Source organism: Engystomops pustulosus, chromosome 6 (assembly GCF_040894005.1).
Source record: "Engystomops pustulosus chromosome 6, aEngPut4.maternal, whole genome shotgun sequence".
Taxonomy (NCBI): domain Eukaryota; kingdom Metazoa; phylum Chordata; class Amphibia; order Anura; family Leptodactylidae; genus Engystomops; species Engystomops pustulosus.
Window position 1 is genome coordinate 1,175,394 of NC_092416.1, and position 18,776 is coordinate 1,194,169.

Consider the following 18,776-nt stretch of genomic DNA (forward strand, 5'->3'; position numbering starts at 1 on the left):
TTTTTATCTTATCTTTCTCACTTATTGCTCTCCTTATAGGACTTTTCTTGTTTCTCTTATGCTTTTTCCCCACACGGTTTGTGTTTCTCACAGGACTTTTATAGAAAATTTGTAAAAATGTCTTATTTTATTTGGGTTCTTTTGTTTTATTTATAATATTTTGATTATTTAAAAATATGACAAGTCATACATCTGGCTGCACACGTGCTGCACTAGCGGTGGTTTTATGTGTAAGCCGCAATGTCTGTGGGATTTTGTTGCCACTTTTTGATGCCAAAAAGTCAATGATAAAAAGAGCCCAATGTCTACAAATAGGGAAGAATCAGGATTTTCCCTTAGTAATCTATCGGATCACATTTTATGGGAAATATCCATATATATATATACATAGGGGATGGGTTACTGGTTCTACAATCTGCTCTTATGGTCAGATTTGGGATTGGGTAGATATGGAATAAATGTACCAGCCCCATAGAGGGGGATATAGTCTTCCGGATCTACACTGCAGGATCGGGCTGCACCTGATGGACCTTCATATGTTACCTAGTGATGATATTACTGATATCTTACCAAATAGCAGCACACAGGTGGAGGTGCGCCCCAGCTGCTCCCCATTACAGGTCATGCTGCTCCCCTGGATATTAGCAGCAGTCGTCACATTTCTGGACACCTCGTTGATCTTTGTATCGGATACATTATTAAATATCATGGTGACGCTGGCGGCAGGTCTTCCCCCGGGCCAGGAGCAGGTAAGTCGTGTTCCCTGGTGGATGGGATCAGCACCGCAGCGAATGTCCTGCGAATCCGGAAACCCTGTGACATCACAGAATGAGAGGAGATGATATCACTGCCAGATACAGGGGGAAGGATAGTAATAGAATATGGTCTCCCATGGGGGTCCACCACCACAGAAGAGGAAGATGAAGGGAATCATAGAAACCGCAGGATGTGAGGGAATTATTATTCTTTATAAATGTTATTCCTATGACTAAAATTTACAAAGACAAAACCCATGAGCAAATATCACGGTGCCTATAAGTGTGTACAGGACATATACATTCAGAGCGGAGAAGGGTCTCATATGTTGTACATATGATATATATAGTTTCCTCTCATTCAGTATAAGCAGCGGCTGAGGCTTTATACCGGCCACGATGTGTAACACCTAGCACCAGCACAGCTGAGCTCAGGAGTCATTCCCCCTGTACAGATCCTATCCTGAGCCGCTCACAGCCGCACCGGCGCCGCTCGTTACTCATCAAGGAACTTTCAAACAGCGAAATATCATTACGATTGGGAGAATAAATGAACACAACCCAAAACAAGAGAAAGGAGACCAAGAATCGCAAATCGGTCATTCAGAGTCTCTGATTGGGAGGTCGGTGATACGTCTTATACAGAAGCTGAAAACACGGAATCAGAAGAGACTGGACGGATCTACCCAGAAGACAATAACACTTCTCCTACATCTGCTGAATGTGCCCCCCTCCGCTGCCCACCCAAAGCACAGAGAAGAGGGAACACATGGGGAGGGAGAGGGGGAAATGATAAATAATACAACTAAGGATCGTCTAGATCTGAAACGCGTCAGGTTTTTTTCTACATTTTTTGTCAGGGGACATGCTTTTAAAAGTATGGAATACAATTTGTATCTATTCTACACCATTGTATGGATTTGGCTGAGTGCTGGAAAAAGTCCCCCTTCTTTTACCATTGCCACATTCTGACTCGATACTCGGTGCACCGGCAAAGCGGGACATCAGAGAGCTGAAGAGCAAATAATCCATTTATCACATTATCCTTCACAGGCGCAGAAGTGTCAGTCCTCAAAAAGGGATTTAACTTCTGTATCATGAGCAGCCTTAAAGGGGTTTTCCCACAAATCCACAGGATAGGGCCTAACTTGCTGATTGGTGGGGATTGGTAGGATGAGAGCCCCATAGATCACAAGAATGAGGGGTCTGATGGGGTCCCAGGTACCTCCGTCGGACCCCTTCATAGTATCATAGTATATAAGGCTGGAAGGAGACGCAAGTCCATCAAGTCCAACCTTTAAGAATTAAATAAATGTTTTATCCCCATAACCCGTGATATTTTTTTCTCTCCAGAAAGTCATCCAGGCCTCTCTTGAACATGTACATAGAGTCCGCCATAACAACCTCCTGCGGCAGAGAGTTCCATAGTCTCACTGCTCTTATAGTAAAGAACCTTTGTCTATGTTGATGGTAAAATCGCCTCTCCTCTAGGTGTAGAGGATGCCCCCTGTCTATGGTGATGGTAGAACTTCCTCTCCTCTAGGTGTAGAGGATGCCCCCTGTCTATGGTGATGGTAGAACCTCTTCTCCTCTAGGTGTAGAGGACGCCCCCTGTCTATGTTGATGGTAGAATCGCCTCTCCTCTAGGTGTAGAGGATGCCCCCTGTCTATGGTGATGATAGAACCTCCTCTCCTCTAGGTGTAGAGGATGTCCCCTGTCTATGGTGATGTTAGAACCTCCTCTCCCCTAGGTGTAGAGGATGCACCCTGTCTATGGTGATGGTAGAACCTCCTCTCCTCTAGGTGTAGAGGATGACCCCTGTCTATGGTGATGGTAGAACCTCCTCTCCTCTAGGTGTAGAGGATGCCCCCTGTCTATGGTGATGGTAGAACCTCCTCTCCTCTAGGTGTAGAGGATGTCCCCTGTCTATGGTGATGTTAGAACCTCCTCTCCCCTAGGTGTAGAGGATGCACCCTGTCTATGGTGATGGTAGAACCTCCTCTCCTCTAGGTGTAGAGGATGTCCCCTGTCTATGGTGATGGTAGAACCTCCTCTCCTCTAGGTGTAGAGGATGCCCCCTGTCTATGGTGATGGTAGACCCTCCTCTCCTCTAGGTGTAGAGGATGCCCCCTGTCTATGGTGATGGTAGGACCTCCTCTCCTCTAGGTGTAGAGGATGCCCACTGTCTATGGTGATGGTAGAACCTCCTCTTCTCTAGGTGTAGAGGATGCCTCCTGTCTATGGTGATGGTAGAACCTCCTCTCCTCTAGGTGTAGAGGATGTCCCCTGTCTATGGTGATGGTAGAACCTCCTCTACTCTAGGTGTAGAGGATGTCCCCTGTCTATGGTGATGGTAGAACCTCCTCTTCTCTAGGTGTAGAGGATGTCCCCTGTCTATGGTGGGTAGAACCTCCTCTCCTCTAGGTGTAGAGGATGCCCCCTGTCTATGGTGATGGTAGATCCTCCTCTCCTCTAGGTGTAGAGGATGTCCCCTGCCTATGGTGATGGTAGAACCTCCTCTCCTCTAGGTGTAGAGGATGTCCCCTGTCTATGGTGATGGTAGAACCTCCTCTCCTCTAGGTGTAGAGGATGTCCCCTGTCTATGGTGATGGTAGTACCTCCTCTCCTCTAGGCGTAGAGGATGCCCCCTGTCTATGGTGATGGTAGTACCTCCTCTCCTCTAGGTGTAGAGGATGCCCCCTGTATATGGTGATGGTAGAACCTCCTCTCCTCTAGGTGTAGAGGATACGCCCTGTCTATGGTGATGTTAGAACCTCCTCTCCTCTAGGTGTGGAGGATGCCCCCTGTCTATGGTGATGGTAGAACCTCCTCTCCTCTAGGTGTAGAGGATGTCCCCTGTCTATGGTGATGGTAGTACCTCCTCTCCTCTAGGCGTAGAGGATGCCCCCTGTCTATGGTGATGGTAGAACCTCCTCTCCTCTAGGTGTAGAGGATGCCCCCTGTCTATGGTGATGGTAGAACCTCCTCTCCTCTAGGTGTAGAGGATGCCCTTCTGTCTATGGTGATGGTAGAACCTCCTCTCCTCTAGGTGTAGAGGATGCCCCCTGTCTATGGTGATGGTAGAAGCTCCTCTCCCCTAGGTGTAGATGATGTCTCCTGTCTATGGTGATGGTAGAATCTCCTCTCCTCTAGGTGTAGAGGATGCCCCCTGTCTATGGTGATGGTAGAACCTCCTCTCCTCTAGGTGTAGAGGATGCCCCCTGTCTATGGTGATGGTAGAACCTCCTCTCTTCTAGGTGTAGAGGATGCCCTTCTGTCTATGGTGATGGTAGAGCCTCCTCTCCTCTAGGTGTAGATGATGTCTCCTGTCTATGGTGATGGTAGAATCTCCTCTCCTCTAGGTGTAGAGGGTGCGCCCTGTCTATGGTGATGGTAGATCCTCCTCTCCTCTAGGTGTAGAGAATGTCCCCTGTCTATGGTGATGGTAGAACCTCCTTTCCTCTAGGTGTAGAGGATGCCCCTGTCTATGGTGATGGTAGAACCTCCTCTCCTCTAGGTGTAGAGGATGCCCCCTGTCTATGGTGATGGTAGAACCTCCTCTCCTCTAGGTGTAGAGGATATCCCCCTGTCTATGGTGATGGTAGAACCTCCTCTCCTCTAGGTGTAGAGGATGTCCCCTGTCTATGGTGATGGTAGAACCTCCTCTCCTCTAGGTGTAGAGGATGCCCCCTGTCTATGGTGATGGTAGAACCTCCTCTCTTCTAGGTGTAGAGGATGCCCTTCTGTCTATGGTGATGGTAGAGCCTCCTCTCCTCTAGGTGTAGATGATGTCTCCTGTCTATGGTGATGGTAGAATCTCCTCTCCTCTAGGTGTAGAGGATGCCCCCTGTCTATGGTGATGGTAGAACCTCCTCTCTTCTAGGTGTAGAGGATGCCCTTCTGTCTATGGTGATGGTAGAACCTCCTCTCCTCTAGGTGTAGAGGATGCCCCCTGTCTATGGTGATGGTAGAACCTCCTCTCCTCTAGGTGTAGAGGATGCCCCCTGTCTATGGTGATGGTAGAACCTACTCTCCTCTAGGTGTAGAGGATGCCCCCTGTCTATGGTGATGGTAGAATCTCCTCTCCTCTAGGTGTAGAGGATGCCCCCTGTCTATGGTGATGGTAGAGCCTCCTCTCCTGTAGGCGCAGAGGATGCCCCCTTATCCTGGTCACAGGCCGAGGTATAAAAAGATCTTTGGAGAGATCCTTGTACTGTCCGTTCAGGTATTTGTACATTGTAATGAGGTCTCCCCTCAGTCGTCTTTTTTCTAAACTGAATAATCCCAAATTTTTTAATCTGTCATTGTATTCTCGTTCCCCCATTCCCCTAATAATCCTGGTTGCTCTCCTCTTCACCCGTTCCAGCTCTACTATATCCTTTTTATACACTGGTGCCCAAAACTGTACACAATATTCCATGTGTGGTCTGACCAGGGATTTGTATAAGGGCAAAACTATGTCTTTATCATGAGAATCTATTCCTCTCTTGATACATCCCATTATTTTATTTGCTTTAGCAGCAGCCGCCTGGCTCTGGTCACTAAAATTAAGTTTACCATCCACCAATACCCCCAAGTCCTTTTCAGCTCCAGTTTTACTAAGTAATTGACCGTTTAGAATTGCTCGGATCGCACTGCTCCATTTATCTCTAAGGAGCTGACGGAGATCGGCGAGTTTCTCAGCAATTTCTGTCGGCTCCATTGAGATGAATGGAGAAGAACGGTCATGCGCGGCTATCTGCTACATTAATCTGACGGAGCAATGAGGGGTCCAAATGATGTACTTGGGACTCAGTTGAACCCCTCATTTTCGTGATCTGTGGGGGTCTCATCACTGAAACCTCCACAGATCAGCAGGTTAGTCCCAATCCTGTGGATAGGGCCTAACTTGAATTTGTGGGATAACCTACCATTTGATTTCATGCATTGTGAAGCAAACATACCTTGGGAATGCTGTAGCTACACTGATGCAGAAACATATCTCGTTTTATCCCTGAGCTGAGTGGTTTTAAACTATTATACAATTCAGGACCTTGGTAAAGCTGGGTGCCTACATAAACACAATACATGGAGCATCCTGAACTGTCCAGACAGGACTCATCAACCTGAAACACAGCAGCCGGGGGATGGTGCAACGATTGATTACTTCTGTCTGTCAGGGATAACACAGTGATGACATCATTCTCTGGAGCAGTGCAGGAGGAGAAGTGCCGAGCCCCAGCACAGAAGTGACAGAGACTCATCATAATGTTATTCTTTTTTAGCAAAGCCACTATCCGACGATAGTGTGGCCCAGGGACCCTTAGTAAATGAGCCCCATAATGCATGACAACAAATGTTAGATTTTCTTTAAGGATCTCCTATTATTTGGGGGTAAGTTGATCTTCGTAGTAAACCTCCCAAGCTTTTATATAACACTGACCGTCTGTCTGTTATAGAATTGGATGCTAGAGATAAGGAGAAGGTCAGGTACAGGAAGAGCTGGAAGATGTCTCAGAAACTACTGAAGACAACCTGGACATACGTGGTGCAACCAATAAGAAATCATGGGACAAGACATCGTGGGATTTATGTCCAAAAACTTGTATTGATTTAGTCTCACGGGACATTGAAAAAATGGAAGAAATACATGTGCAGGATAATCGGACTCCTGAGGAAAGTCGAGCTCTCCGGGAAGGATCTAAAGGGAATTAGGAGGGAATCTCGTGCTTTGGGCAGAAGACGTCCATTAGGAGGCTGGAGACACAATCAATGCTGTTACAGGTCTAACATCCTTAGGGAATACAAAGTCCTTATAGAACATAAGCTGCAGAAATAAAACATTAGCCAAAAGGAAAAAGATTCCTCTCTGTGAGGTCCCCAAGACAGCAACATCTTATGTTCTCCCCGAAATGCACAAAAACATGGAGGCGCCTCTAGGGAGGTCCATTGTGTCCAGTATGGGGAGCCTCACACTTGTAGTCAATGGTTCAGTAAGGACCTTAAGGGTACAACCTAACGTCATATATAAGGGATATAATGCAAGTTCTGAGGGAGCTTGAGGATGTGATGTTAGAAGAAGATAAGTGGCTAGTTACAGCGGAAATAGAAAGCTAGTACACAAGGATAGGACACGTGGAAGCTTGTACACAAGTACAGGATACGTGGAGGCTAGTACACAAGTATAGGACACGTGGAGGCTAATACACAAGTATAGGACACGTGGAAGCTTATACACAAGTATAGGACATGTGGAAGCTTGTACACAAGTACAGGATACGTGGAGGCTAGTACACAAGTATAGGACACGTGGAGGCTAATACACAAGTATAGGACACGTGGAAGCTTATACACAAGTATAGGACACGTGGAAGTTTGTACACAAGTATAGGACACGTGGAAGCTTGTACACAAGTATAGGACACGTGGAGGCTTGTACACAAGTACAGGATACGTGGAAGCTAGTACACAAGTATAGGACACGTGGAAGCTTGTACACAAGTACAGGATACGTGGAGGCTAGTACACAAGTATAGGACACGTGGAGGCTAATACACAAGTATAGGACACGTGGAAGCTTATACACAAGTATAGGACATGTGGAAGCTTGTACACAAGTACAGGATACGTGGAGGCTAGTACACAAGTATAGGACACGTGGAGGCTAATACACAAGTATAGGACACGTGGAAGCTTATACACAAGTATAGGACACGTGGAAGTTTGTACACAAGTATAGGACACGTGGAAGCTTGTACACAAGTATAGGACACGTGGAGGCTTGTACACAAGTACAGGATACGTGGAAGCTAGTACACAAGTATAGGACACGTGGAAGCTAGTACTCAAGTATAGGACACGTGGAAGCTTGTACACAAGTACAGGATACGTGGAGGCTAGTACACAAGTATAGGACACGTGGAGGCTAATACACAAGTATAGGACACGTGGAAGCTTATACACAAGTATAGGACACGTGGAAGTTTGTACACAAGTATAGGACACGTGGAAGCTTGTACACAAGTATAGGACACGTGGAGGCTTGTACACAAGCATAGGACACGTGGAAGCTTGTACATAAAAATTGGACACGTGAAAGCTTGTACACAAGTATAGGACACGTGGAAGCTTTTACACAAGTATAGGACACGTGGAAGCTTGTACATAAAAATTGGACACGTGAAAGCTTGTACACAAGTATAGGACATGTGGAAGCTTGTACACAAGTATAGGACATGTGGAGGCTGCAACACAAGTACAGGACACTTGGAATCTTGTACACAAGTATAGGACACGTGGAAGCTTGTACACAAGTATAGGACATGTGGAAGCTTGTACACAAGTATAGGACATGTGGAAGCTTGTACATAAGTAAAGGACACGTGGAGGCTGCAACACAAGTACAGGACACTTGGAATCTTGTACACAAGTATAGGACACGTGGAAGCTTGTACACAAGTATAGGACATGTGGAAGCTTGTACACAAGTATAGGACATGTGGAAGCTTGTACACAAGTATAGGACACGTGGAAGCTTGTACACAAGTATAGGACACGTGGAAGCTTGTACACAAGTATAGGACACGTGGAAGCTTGTACACAAGTATAGGACATGTGGAAGATTGTACACAAGTATAGGACACGTGGAAGCTTGTACACAAGTATAGGACATGTGGAAGCTTGTACACAAGTATAGGACACGTGGAAGCTTGTACACAAGTATAGGACACGTGGAAGCTTGTACACAAGTATAGGACACGTGGAAGCTTGTACACAAGTATAGGACACGTGGAAGCTTGTACACAAGTATAGGACACGTGGAAGCTTGTACACAAGTATAGGACACGTGGAAGCTTGTACACAAGTATAGGACATGTGGAGGCTGCAACACAAGTACAGGACACTTGGAATCTTGTACACAAGTATAGGACACGTGGAAGCTTGTACACAAGTATAGGACATGTGGAAGCTTGTACACAAGTATAGGACATGTGGAAGCTTGTACATAAGTAAAGGACACGTGGAGGCTGCAACACAAGTACAGGACACTTGGAATCTTGTACACAAGTATAGGACACGTGGAAGCTTGTACACAAGTATAGGACATGTGGAAGCTTGTACACAAGTATAGGACATGTGGAAGCTTGTACACAAGTATAGGACATGTGGAAGCTTGTACACAAGTATAGGACATGTGGAAGCTTGTACACAAGTATAGGACACGTGGAAGCTTGTACACAAGTATAGGACACGTGGAAGCTTGTACACAAGTATAGGACACGTGGAAGCTTGTACACAAGTATAGGACACGTGGAAGCTTGTACACAAGTATAGGACACGTGGAAGCTTGTACACAAGTATAGGACACGTGGAAGCTTGTACACAAGTATAGGACACGTGGAGGCTTGTACACAAGTATAGGACACATGGAGGCTTGTACACAAGTATAGGACACATGGAGGCTTGTACACAAGTATAGGACACGTGGAGGCTGGAACACAAGAATAGGACAGGACACATGGAAGTTTGTTCACAAATATCGGACACAATGGGGCACATTTACTTACCCGGTCCAGTCACGATCCAGCGGCACGTTCGACGAGGATTTGGATCTGTCGGGATTCACTAAGGTCCGTGCGCCCGATATCCAGCAGGTGTCGCTGCTGCGCCGAGGTCCACCAGAGTTCACTTTCTTCGTCCTGGTGCATGTAAGTGCTGATCTTGCGAAACAAATAAATTTTTTAATTCTGTGGTTTTTCCAAATCCATCTGGTTGTCCGACGTCCAACCGACTTCCAACCATGGAAGGCTCAGTAGAACAGAGGAAGTAGACTGGGGTAGCACATTGAACTAAAGTCTCTCCTTATGAAATGCCCCATCTTGTAGGCACAGGGGCTCGGTGCGGTACTGGACTGGACTGGTTCGCAGAGGATCTGCTCACTGATGGATGAGATGACCAGCGGCTTCTCAAGTTGGACCACAAGAAGATGATGCTGGGAGACCAGGTCAGCATCCACAAAGTTTCCTGCATAACCGAAATCCAGGAAGGCAGAAGCTTGAAACTGGCTACTTGATCCAGAGCTAAGTAGGACAGGAATGTTCAGGCATGGAGAAGCTTCTCCCAGGAACCCTAGGTGCGTGCGTTTCCCAGAGTGGACAGGTCCCGAGAAAATGCTCCAGGCAGGCACAGGACAGACATAGAATCTTCTGTCTTTGTCTGGAGCACTCTTGTGGTGTCAGACGAGCTTTATCCACCTGCAGCAGACAAGGAGGACGGCTGTGGTGTTCTTTAGAAGACTGGAGCCAAGCGGGGCAGAAGACGGGTCCTGATCTGAGCCTCTTCAAGAAGCTTGTCCTCCAGGGGCTCTAAAAACTGGATGTCAATCGAAGTGGCCAGGGTGATAAGGTCACTGTCACGCGTGCCACTGCGACCCATGTCCAGGTCGCACCCATGTACCTCCGTGTGCCCCAGCTTCTGCACTCACCTGTTTCAGCTCCAGCAGTGATCCCCGTATTGGCCCCGCTCTGGCGAACGCGCGTTCTGTAAAATGTAAAGAGCCAGCGTGCCTCTAAATAACGCTAGCCAGATTTCGGTCCTAATAAATTCCAACCCCTTCCTAGGTTCCCTGCCGCATCTATGTGCTTCCATGCCTGAGAGAAAGCTATATTCCAGGCCTTCTGCATTTATTCAGATTTCCCGTTGTGACCTCGATTCCGTTCCTGGCTCCGAATCCATACTGCCTGTCCTGACCTATTTCTACGTCCCCGACTCTGAACCTGTGCTGCCTGTCTTGACCTCCTGCCTGTCCTTGACCACAAGTTTATCTTACGATTCTGCACTACGCCTTGCGGGCAAAGTCGCGCCTGTGGAACGACCTGGAGGTAACACGCCGCAACATGTCCAACCTGCTTTTCAGCGGGCTCTGGTGAAAATCGCATGCCACTTAGACTCCGGTCCCAGGTGACGGCTTACGTCATCGCCCGCGGTGGTACAGAGGATCCACTACCTCAGATCGTGACAGTCACTCAGAGAAGACAGCAGTTTCCGTGCAGACAGAACGTCTTTGATTCGACTAGCCAGTGCTTTCTTAAAGATACCGACCAAGGCCGCTTCATTCCAAGAAAACTCGGAGGCAAGAGTGCGGAATTCAACCACATAGGCGCCAACTGACAAGTCCCATTGATGTCATTTTAGCAGAAGGTGTTCGGACCTTCAGCGAGGAATATGGCGAGATTGGCTGTCACCGGGCTAGGACCGGGTCGGTCATGTAAGGGCTTACCTAGAGAGTAGAGTGTCCACAAATGCCACCTTAGGCCTTTTAGTGGCAAACTGCATAGGCATCAGATCATAATGCAGTAAACACTGGGTGACGAATCCCCCGGGCACACAACAGGACTACAACATCCCGGGCACATTCTCCTGCCTCCAATGTTATATACATGATACTGTCCATGAGGACTTACAAAAATAATATATACATTGGGGAGACTCAACAAAACTACAGAGCAGAATGAATTCTCACAGACACCTTGGGGCTTACTTACTAAGGGTCGCGGATCACACCTTTGTCGGACTGTTCATGTTTTTTGCGATTTACGCAGCTTTGACAGGTATTTAACAGGGGTTTGCGCTGGGATTTTATCGCACACGGTTGGATTGCAATGGCTTTCATGCGAAGGAGAACTCCGGGGACCTGAGCGGGGAAGCGACACATACAGGATATCGGGTGCAGGATCTAGTGACTCCCCGCACAGCGCATTATACACGGACAATGCACTTACATGCACCAGGAAGAAGAAGGTGAACTCCGGGGACCTGAGCGGGGAAGTGACACATGCAGGATATCGGGCGCAGGATCTTAGAGACTCCCCGCACAGCGCATTACACACGGACAATGCACTTACATGCACCAGGAAGAAGAAGGTGAACCCCGGGGACCTGAGCAGGGAAGCGACACATGCAGGATATCGGGCGCAGGATCTTAGTGACTCCCCGCACAGCGCATTATACACGGACAATGCACTTACATGCACCAGGAAGAAGAAGATGAATTCCAGGGACCTGAGCGGGGAAGCGACACATGCAGGATATCAGGTGCAGGATCTTAGTGACTCCCCACACAGCACATTATACACGGACAATGCACTTACATGCACCAGGAAGAAGAAGGTGAACTCCAGGGACCTGAGCGGGGAAGTGACACATGCAGGATATCGGGTGCAGGATCTTAGTGACTCCCTGCACAGCGCATTATACACGGACAATGCACTTACATGCACCAGGAAGAAGAAGGTGAACTCCGGGGACCTGAGCGGGGAAGCGACACATGCAGGATATCGGGCGCAGGATCTTAGTGACTCCCCGCACAGCGCATTATACACGGACAATGCACTTACATGGACCAGGAAGAAGGAGGTGAACTCCAGGGACCTGAGCGGGGAAGTGACACATGCAGGATATCGGGCGCAGGATCTTAGTGACTCCCCGCACAGCGCATTATACATGGACAATGCACTTACATGCACCAGGAAGAAGAAGGTGAACTCCGGGGACCTGAGCGGGGAAGCGACACATGCAGGATATCAGGCGCAGGATCTTAGTGACTCCCCGCACAGCGCATTATACACGGACAATGCACTTACATGCACCAGGAAGAAGAAGGTGAACTCCGGGGACCTGAGCGGGGAAGCGACACATGCAGGATATCGGGTGCAGGATCTTAGTGACTCCCCGCACAGCGCATTATACATGGACAATGCACTTACATGCACCAGGAAGAAGAAGGTGAACTCCAGGGACCTGAGCGGGGAAGCGACACATGCAGGATATCGGGTGCAGGATCTTAGTGACTCCCCGCACAGCGCATTATACATGGACAATGCACTTACATGCACCAGGAAGAAGAAGGTGAACTCCGGGGACCTGAGCGGGGAAGCGACACATGCAGGATATCAGGCGCAGGATCTTAGTGACTCCCCGCACAGCGCATTATACACGGACAATGCACTTACATGCACCAGGAAGAAGAAGGTGAACTCCAGGGACCTGAGCGGGGAAGCGACACATGCAGGATATCGGGTGCAGGATCTTAGTGACTCCCCGCACAGCGCATTATACACGGACAATGCACTTACATGCACCAGGAAGAAGAAGGTGAACTCCGGGGACCTGAGCAGGGAAGTGACACATGCAGGATATCGGGCGCAGGATCTTAGTGACTCCCGGCACAGCGCATTATACACGGACATTGCACTTACATGCACCAGGAAGAAGAAGGTGAACTCCGGGGACCTGAGCGGTGAAGCGACACATGCAGGATATCAGGGGCAGGATCTTAGTGACTCCCCGCACAGCGCATTATACACAGACAATGCACTTACATGCACCAGGAAGAAGAAGGTGAACTCCGGGGACCTGAGCGGTGAAGCGACACATGCAGGATATCGGGTGCACGATCTTAGTGACTCCCCGCACAGCGCATTATACACGGACACTGCACTTACATGCACCAGGAAGAAGAAGGTGAACTCCGGGGACCTGAGCGGGGAAGCGACACATGCAGGATATCGGGCGCAGGATCTTAGTGACTCCTTGCACAGCACATTATACACGGACAATGCACTTACATGCACCAGGAAGAAGAAGGTGAACTCCAGGGACCTGAGCGGGGAAGCGACACATGCAGGATATCGGGTGCAGGATCTTAGTGACTCCCCGCACAGCGCATTATACACGGACAATGCACTTACATGCACCAGGAAGAAGAAGGTGAACTCCGGGGACCTGAGCGGTGAAGCGACACATGCAGGATATAGGGTGCACGAACTTAGTGACTCCCCGCACAGCGCATTATACACGGTCAATGCACTTACATGCACCAGGAAGAAGAAGGTGAACTCCAGGGACCTGAGCGGGGAAGTGACACATGCAGGATATCGGGCGCAGGATCTTCGTGACTCCCCGCACAGCGCATTATACACGGACAATGCACTTACATGCACCAGGAAGAAGAAGGTGAACTCCAGGGACCTGAGCGGGGAAGTGACACATGCAGGATATCGGGCGCATGATCTTAGTGACTCCGTGCACAGCGCATTATACACGGACAATGCACTTACATGCACCAGGAAGAAGAAGGTGAACTCCGGGGACCTGAGCGGGGAAGCGACACATGCAGGATATCGGGCGCAGGATCTTAGTGACTCCCCGCACAGCGCATTATACACGGACAATGCACTTACATGCACCAGGAAGAAGAAGGTGAACTCCGGGGACCTGAGCAGGGAAGTGACACATGCAGGATATCGGGCGCAGGATCTTAGTGACTCCCCGCACAGCGCATTATACACGGACAATGCACTTACATGCACCAGGAAGAAGAAGGAGAACTCCGGGGACCTGAGCGGGGAAGCGACACATGCAGGATATCAGGTGCAGGATCTTAGTGACTCCCCGCACAGCGCATTATACACGGACAATGCACTTACATGCACCAGGAAGAAGAAGGTGAACTCCGGGGACCTGAGCGGGGAAGTGACACATGCAGGATATCGGGTGCAGGATCTTAGTGACTCCCCGCACAGCGCATTATACACAGACAATGCACTTACATGCACCAGGAAGAAGAAGTTGAACTCCAGGGACCTGATCGGTGAAGCGACACATGCAGGATATCGGGCGCAGGATCTTAGTGACTCCCCGCACAGCACATTATACACGGACAATGCACTTACATGCACCAGGAAGAAGAAGTTGAACTCCAGGGACCTGAGCGGTGAAGCGACACATGCAGGATATAGGGTGCACGATCTTAGTGACTCCCCGCACAGCGCATTATACACGGACAATGCACTTACATGCACCAGGAAGAAGAAGGTGAACTCCAGGGACCTGAGCGGGGAAGTAAAACATGCAGGATATCAGGTGCAGGATCTTAGTGACTCCCCGCACAGCACATTATACACGGACAATGCACTTACATGCACCAGGAAGAAGAAGGTGAACTCCAGGGACCTGAGCAGGGAAGCGACACATGCAGGATATCGGGGGCAGGATCTTAGTGACTCCCCACAAAGCGCATTATACACGGACAATGCACTTACATGCACCAGAAAGAAGGTGAACTCCGGGGACCTGAGCGAGGAAGCGACACATGCAGGATATCGGGCGCAGGATCTTAGTGACTCCCTGCACAGCGCATTATACATAGACAATGCACTTACATGCTCCAGGAAGAAGGTGAACTCCAGGGACCTGAGCGGGGAAGCGACACATGCAGGATATCGGGTGCAGGATCTTAGTGACTCCCCGCACAGCGCATTATACACGGACAATGCACTTACATGCACCAGGAAGAAGAAGGTGAACTCTGGGGACCTGAGCGGGGAAGCGACACATGCAGGATATTGGGCGCAGGATCTTAGTGACTCCCCGCACAGCGCATTATACACAGACAATGCACTTACATGCACCAGGAAGAAGAAGGTGAACTCCGGGGACCTGAGCGGGGAAGTGACACATGCAGGATATCGGGTGCAGGATCTTAGTGACTCCCCGCACAGCGCATTATACACGGACAATGCACTTACATGCACCAGGAAGAAGAAGGTGAACTCCGGGGACCTGAGCGTGGAAGCGACACATGCAGGATATCGGGTGCAGGATCTTAGTGACTCCCCGCACAGCGCATTATACACGGACAATGCACTTACATGCACCAGGAAGAAGAAGGTGAACTCCGGGGACCTGAGCGGGGAAGCGACACATGCAGGATATCGGGCGCAGGATCTTAGTGACTCCCCGCACAGCGCATTATACACGGACAATGCACTTACATGCACCAGGAAGAAGAAGGTGAACTCCGGGGACCTGAGCGGGGAAGCGACACATGCAGGATATCGGGCGCAGGATCTTAGTGACTCCCCGCACAGCGCATTATACACGGACAATGCACTTACATGCACCAGGAAGAAGAAGGTGAACTCTAGGGACCTGAGCGGGGAAGCGACACATTCAGGATATCGGGTGCAGGATCTTAGTGACTCCCCGCACAGCGCATTATACATGCACAATGCACTTACATGCAACAGGAAGAAGAAGGTGAACTCCGGGGACCTGAGCGGGGAAGCGACACATGCAGGATATCGGGTGCAGGATCTTAGTGACTCCCCGCACAGCGCATTATACACGGACAATGCACTTACATGCACCAGGAAGAAGAAGGTGAACTCCGGGGACCTGAGCGGGGAAGCGACACATGCAGGATATCGGGCGCAGGATCTTAGTCACTGCCCGCACAGCGCATTATACACGGACAATGCACTTACATGCACCAGGAAGAAGAAGGTGAACTCCGGGGACCTGAGCGTGGAAGCGACACATGCAGGATATCGGGTGCAGGATCTTAGTGACTCCCCGCACAGCGCATTATACACGGACAATGCACTTACATGCACCAGGAAGAAGAAGGTGAACTCCGGGGACCTGAGCGTGGAAGCGACACATGCAGGATATCGGGTGCAGGATCTTAGTGACTCCCCGCACAGCGCATTATACACGGACAATGCACTTACATGCACCAGGAAGAAGAAGGTGAACTCCGGGGACCTGAGCGGGGAAGTGACACATGCAGGATATCGGGTGCAGGATCTTAGTGACTCCCCGCACAGCGCATTATACACGGACAATGCACTTACATGCACCAGGAAGAAGAAGGTGAACTCCGGGGACCTGAGCGTGGAAGCGACACATGCAGGATATCGGGTGCAGAATCTTAGTGACTCCCCGCACAGCGCATTATACATGCACAATGCACTTACATGCAACAGGAAGAAGAAGGTGAACTCCGGGGACCTGAGCGGGGAAGCGACACATGCAGGATATCGGGTGCAGAATCTTAGTGACTCCCCGCACAGCGCATTATACATGCACAATGCACTTACATGCAACAGGAAGAAGAAGGTGAACTCCGGGGACCTGAGCGGGGAAGCGACACATGCAGGATATCGGGTGCAGGATCTTAGTGACTCCCCGCACAGCACATTATACATGCACAATGCACTTACATGCAACAGGAAGAAGAAGGTGAACTCCGGGGACCTGAGCGGGGAAGCGACACATGCAGGATATCGGGCGCAGGATCTTAGTGACTCCCGGCACAGCGCATTATACACAGACAATGCACTTACATGCACCAGGAAGAAGAAGGTGAACTCCAGGGACCTGAGCGGGGAAGTGACACATGCAGGATATCGGGCGCAGGATCTTAGTGACTCCCCGCACAGCGCATTATACACGGACAATGCACTTACATGCACCAGGAAGAAGAAGGTGAACTCCAGGGACCTGAGCGGGGAAGTGACACATGCAGGATATTGGGTGCAGGATCTTAGTGACTCCCCGCACAGCGCATTATACACGGACAATGCACTTACATGCACCAGGAAGAAGAAGGTGAACTCCAGGGACCTGAGTGGGGAAGTTACACATGCAGGATATCGGGTGCAGGATCTTAGTGACTCCCCGCACAGCGCATTATACACGGACAATGCACTTACATGCACCAGGAAGAAGAAGGTGAACTCCAGGGACCTGAGCGGGGAAGCGACACATGCAGGATATCGGGCGCAGGATCTTAGTGACTCCCCGCACAGCGCATTATACACGGACAATGCACTTACATGCACCAGGAAGAAGAAGGTGAACTCCGGGGACCTGAGCGGGGAAGTAACACATGCAGGATATCGGGTGCAGGATCTTAGTGACTCCCCACACAGCGCATTATACACGGACAATGCACTTACATGCACCAGGAAGAGAAGGTGAACTCCAGGGACCTGAGCGGGGAAGCGACACATGCAGGATATCGGACGCTGGATCTTAGTGACTCCCCGCACAGCACATTATACATGGACAATGCACTTACATGCACCAGGAAGAAGAAGGTGAACTCCGGGGACCTGAGCGGGGAAGTGACACATGCAGGATATCGGGTGCAGGATCTTAGTGACTCCCCGCACAGCGCATTATACACGGACAATGCACTTACATGCACCAGGAAGAAGAAGGTGAACTCCGGGGACCTGAGCGGGGAAGCGACACATGCAGGATATCGGGCGCACGATCTTAGTGACTCCCCGCTCAGCACATTATACATGGACAATGCACTTACATGCACCAGGAAGAAGAAGGTGAACTCCAGGGACCTGAGCGGGGAAGCGTCACATGCAGGATATCAGGCTCTGGATCTTAGTGACTCCCCGCACAGCACATTATAAATGCACAATGCACTTACATGCAACAGGAAGAAGAAGGTGAACTCCGGGGACCTGAGCGGGGAAGCGACACATGCAGGATATCGGGCGCAGGATCTTAGTGACTCCCGGCACAGCGCATTATACAAGGACAATGCACTTACATGCACCAGGAAGAAGGTGAACTCCAGGGACCTGAGTGGGGAAGTTACACATGCAGGATATCGGGTGCAGGATCTTAGTGACTCCCCGCACAGCGCATTATACACAGACAATGCACTTACATGCAACAGGAAGAAGAAGGTGAACTCCAGGGACCTGAGCGGGGAAGTGACACATGCAGGATATCGGGCGCAGGATCTTAGTGACTCCCTGCACAGCGCATTATACACGGACAATGCACTTACATGCACCAGGAAGAAGAAGGTGAACTCCGGGGACCTGAGTGGGGAAGTTACACATGCAGGATATCGGGTGCAGGATCTTAGTGACTCCCCGCACAGCGCATTATACACGGACAATGCACTTACATGCACCAGGAAGAAGAAGGTGAACTCCGGGGACCTGAGCGGGGAAGTGACACATGCAGGATATCGGGCGCAGGATCTTAGTGACTCCCCGCACAGCGCATTATACACAGACAATGCACTTACATGCACCAGGAAGAAGAAGGTGAACTCCAGGGACCTGAGCGGGGAAGTGACACATGCAGGATATCGGGCGCAGGATCTTAGTGACTCCCCGCACAGCTCATTAGACACAGACAATGCACTTACATGCACCAGGAAG

The 18,776-nt window shown here is 49.8% G+C and overlaps 1 protein-coding gene across 1 annotated transcript in view; it reads right to left on the reverse strand.

The window, feature by feature from the left end:
- LOC140065248 (cell adhesion molecule CEACAM1-like) overlaps nucleotides 1-18,776 on the reverse strand; it is a 196,729-nt gene that overhangs the window by 42,580 nt on the left and 135,373 nt on the right. Inside the window, exon 5 of the mRNA XM_072112847.1 lies at nucleotides 571-813. Coding sequence (XP_071968948.1) covers nucleotides 571-813 — 243 coding nt within the window. The remainder of the gene's footprint in view (nucleotides 1-570; nucleotides 814-18,776) is intronic.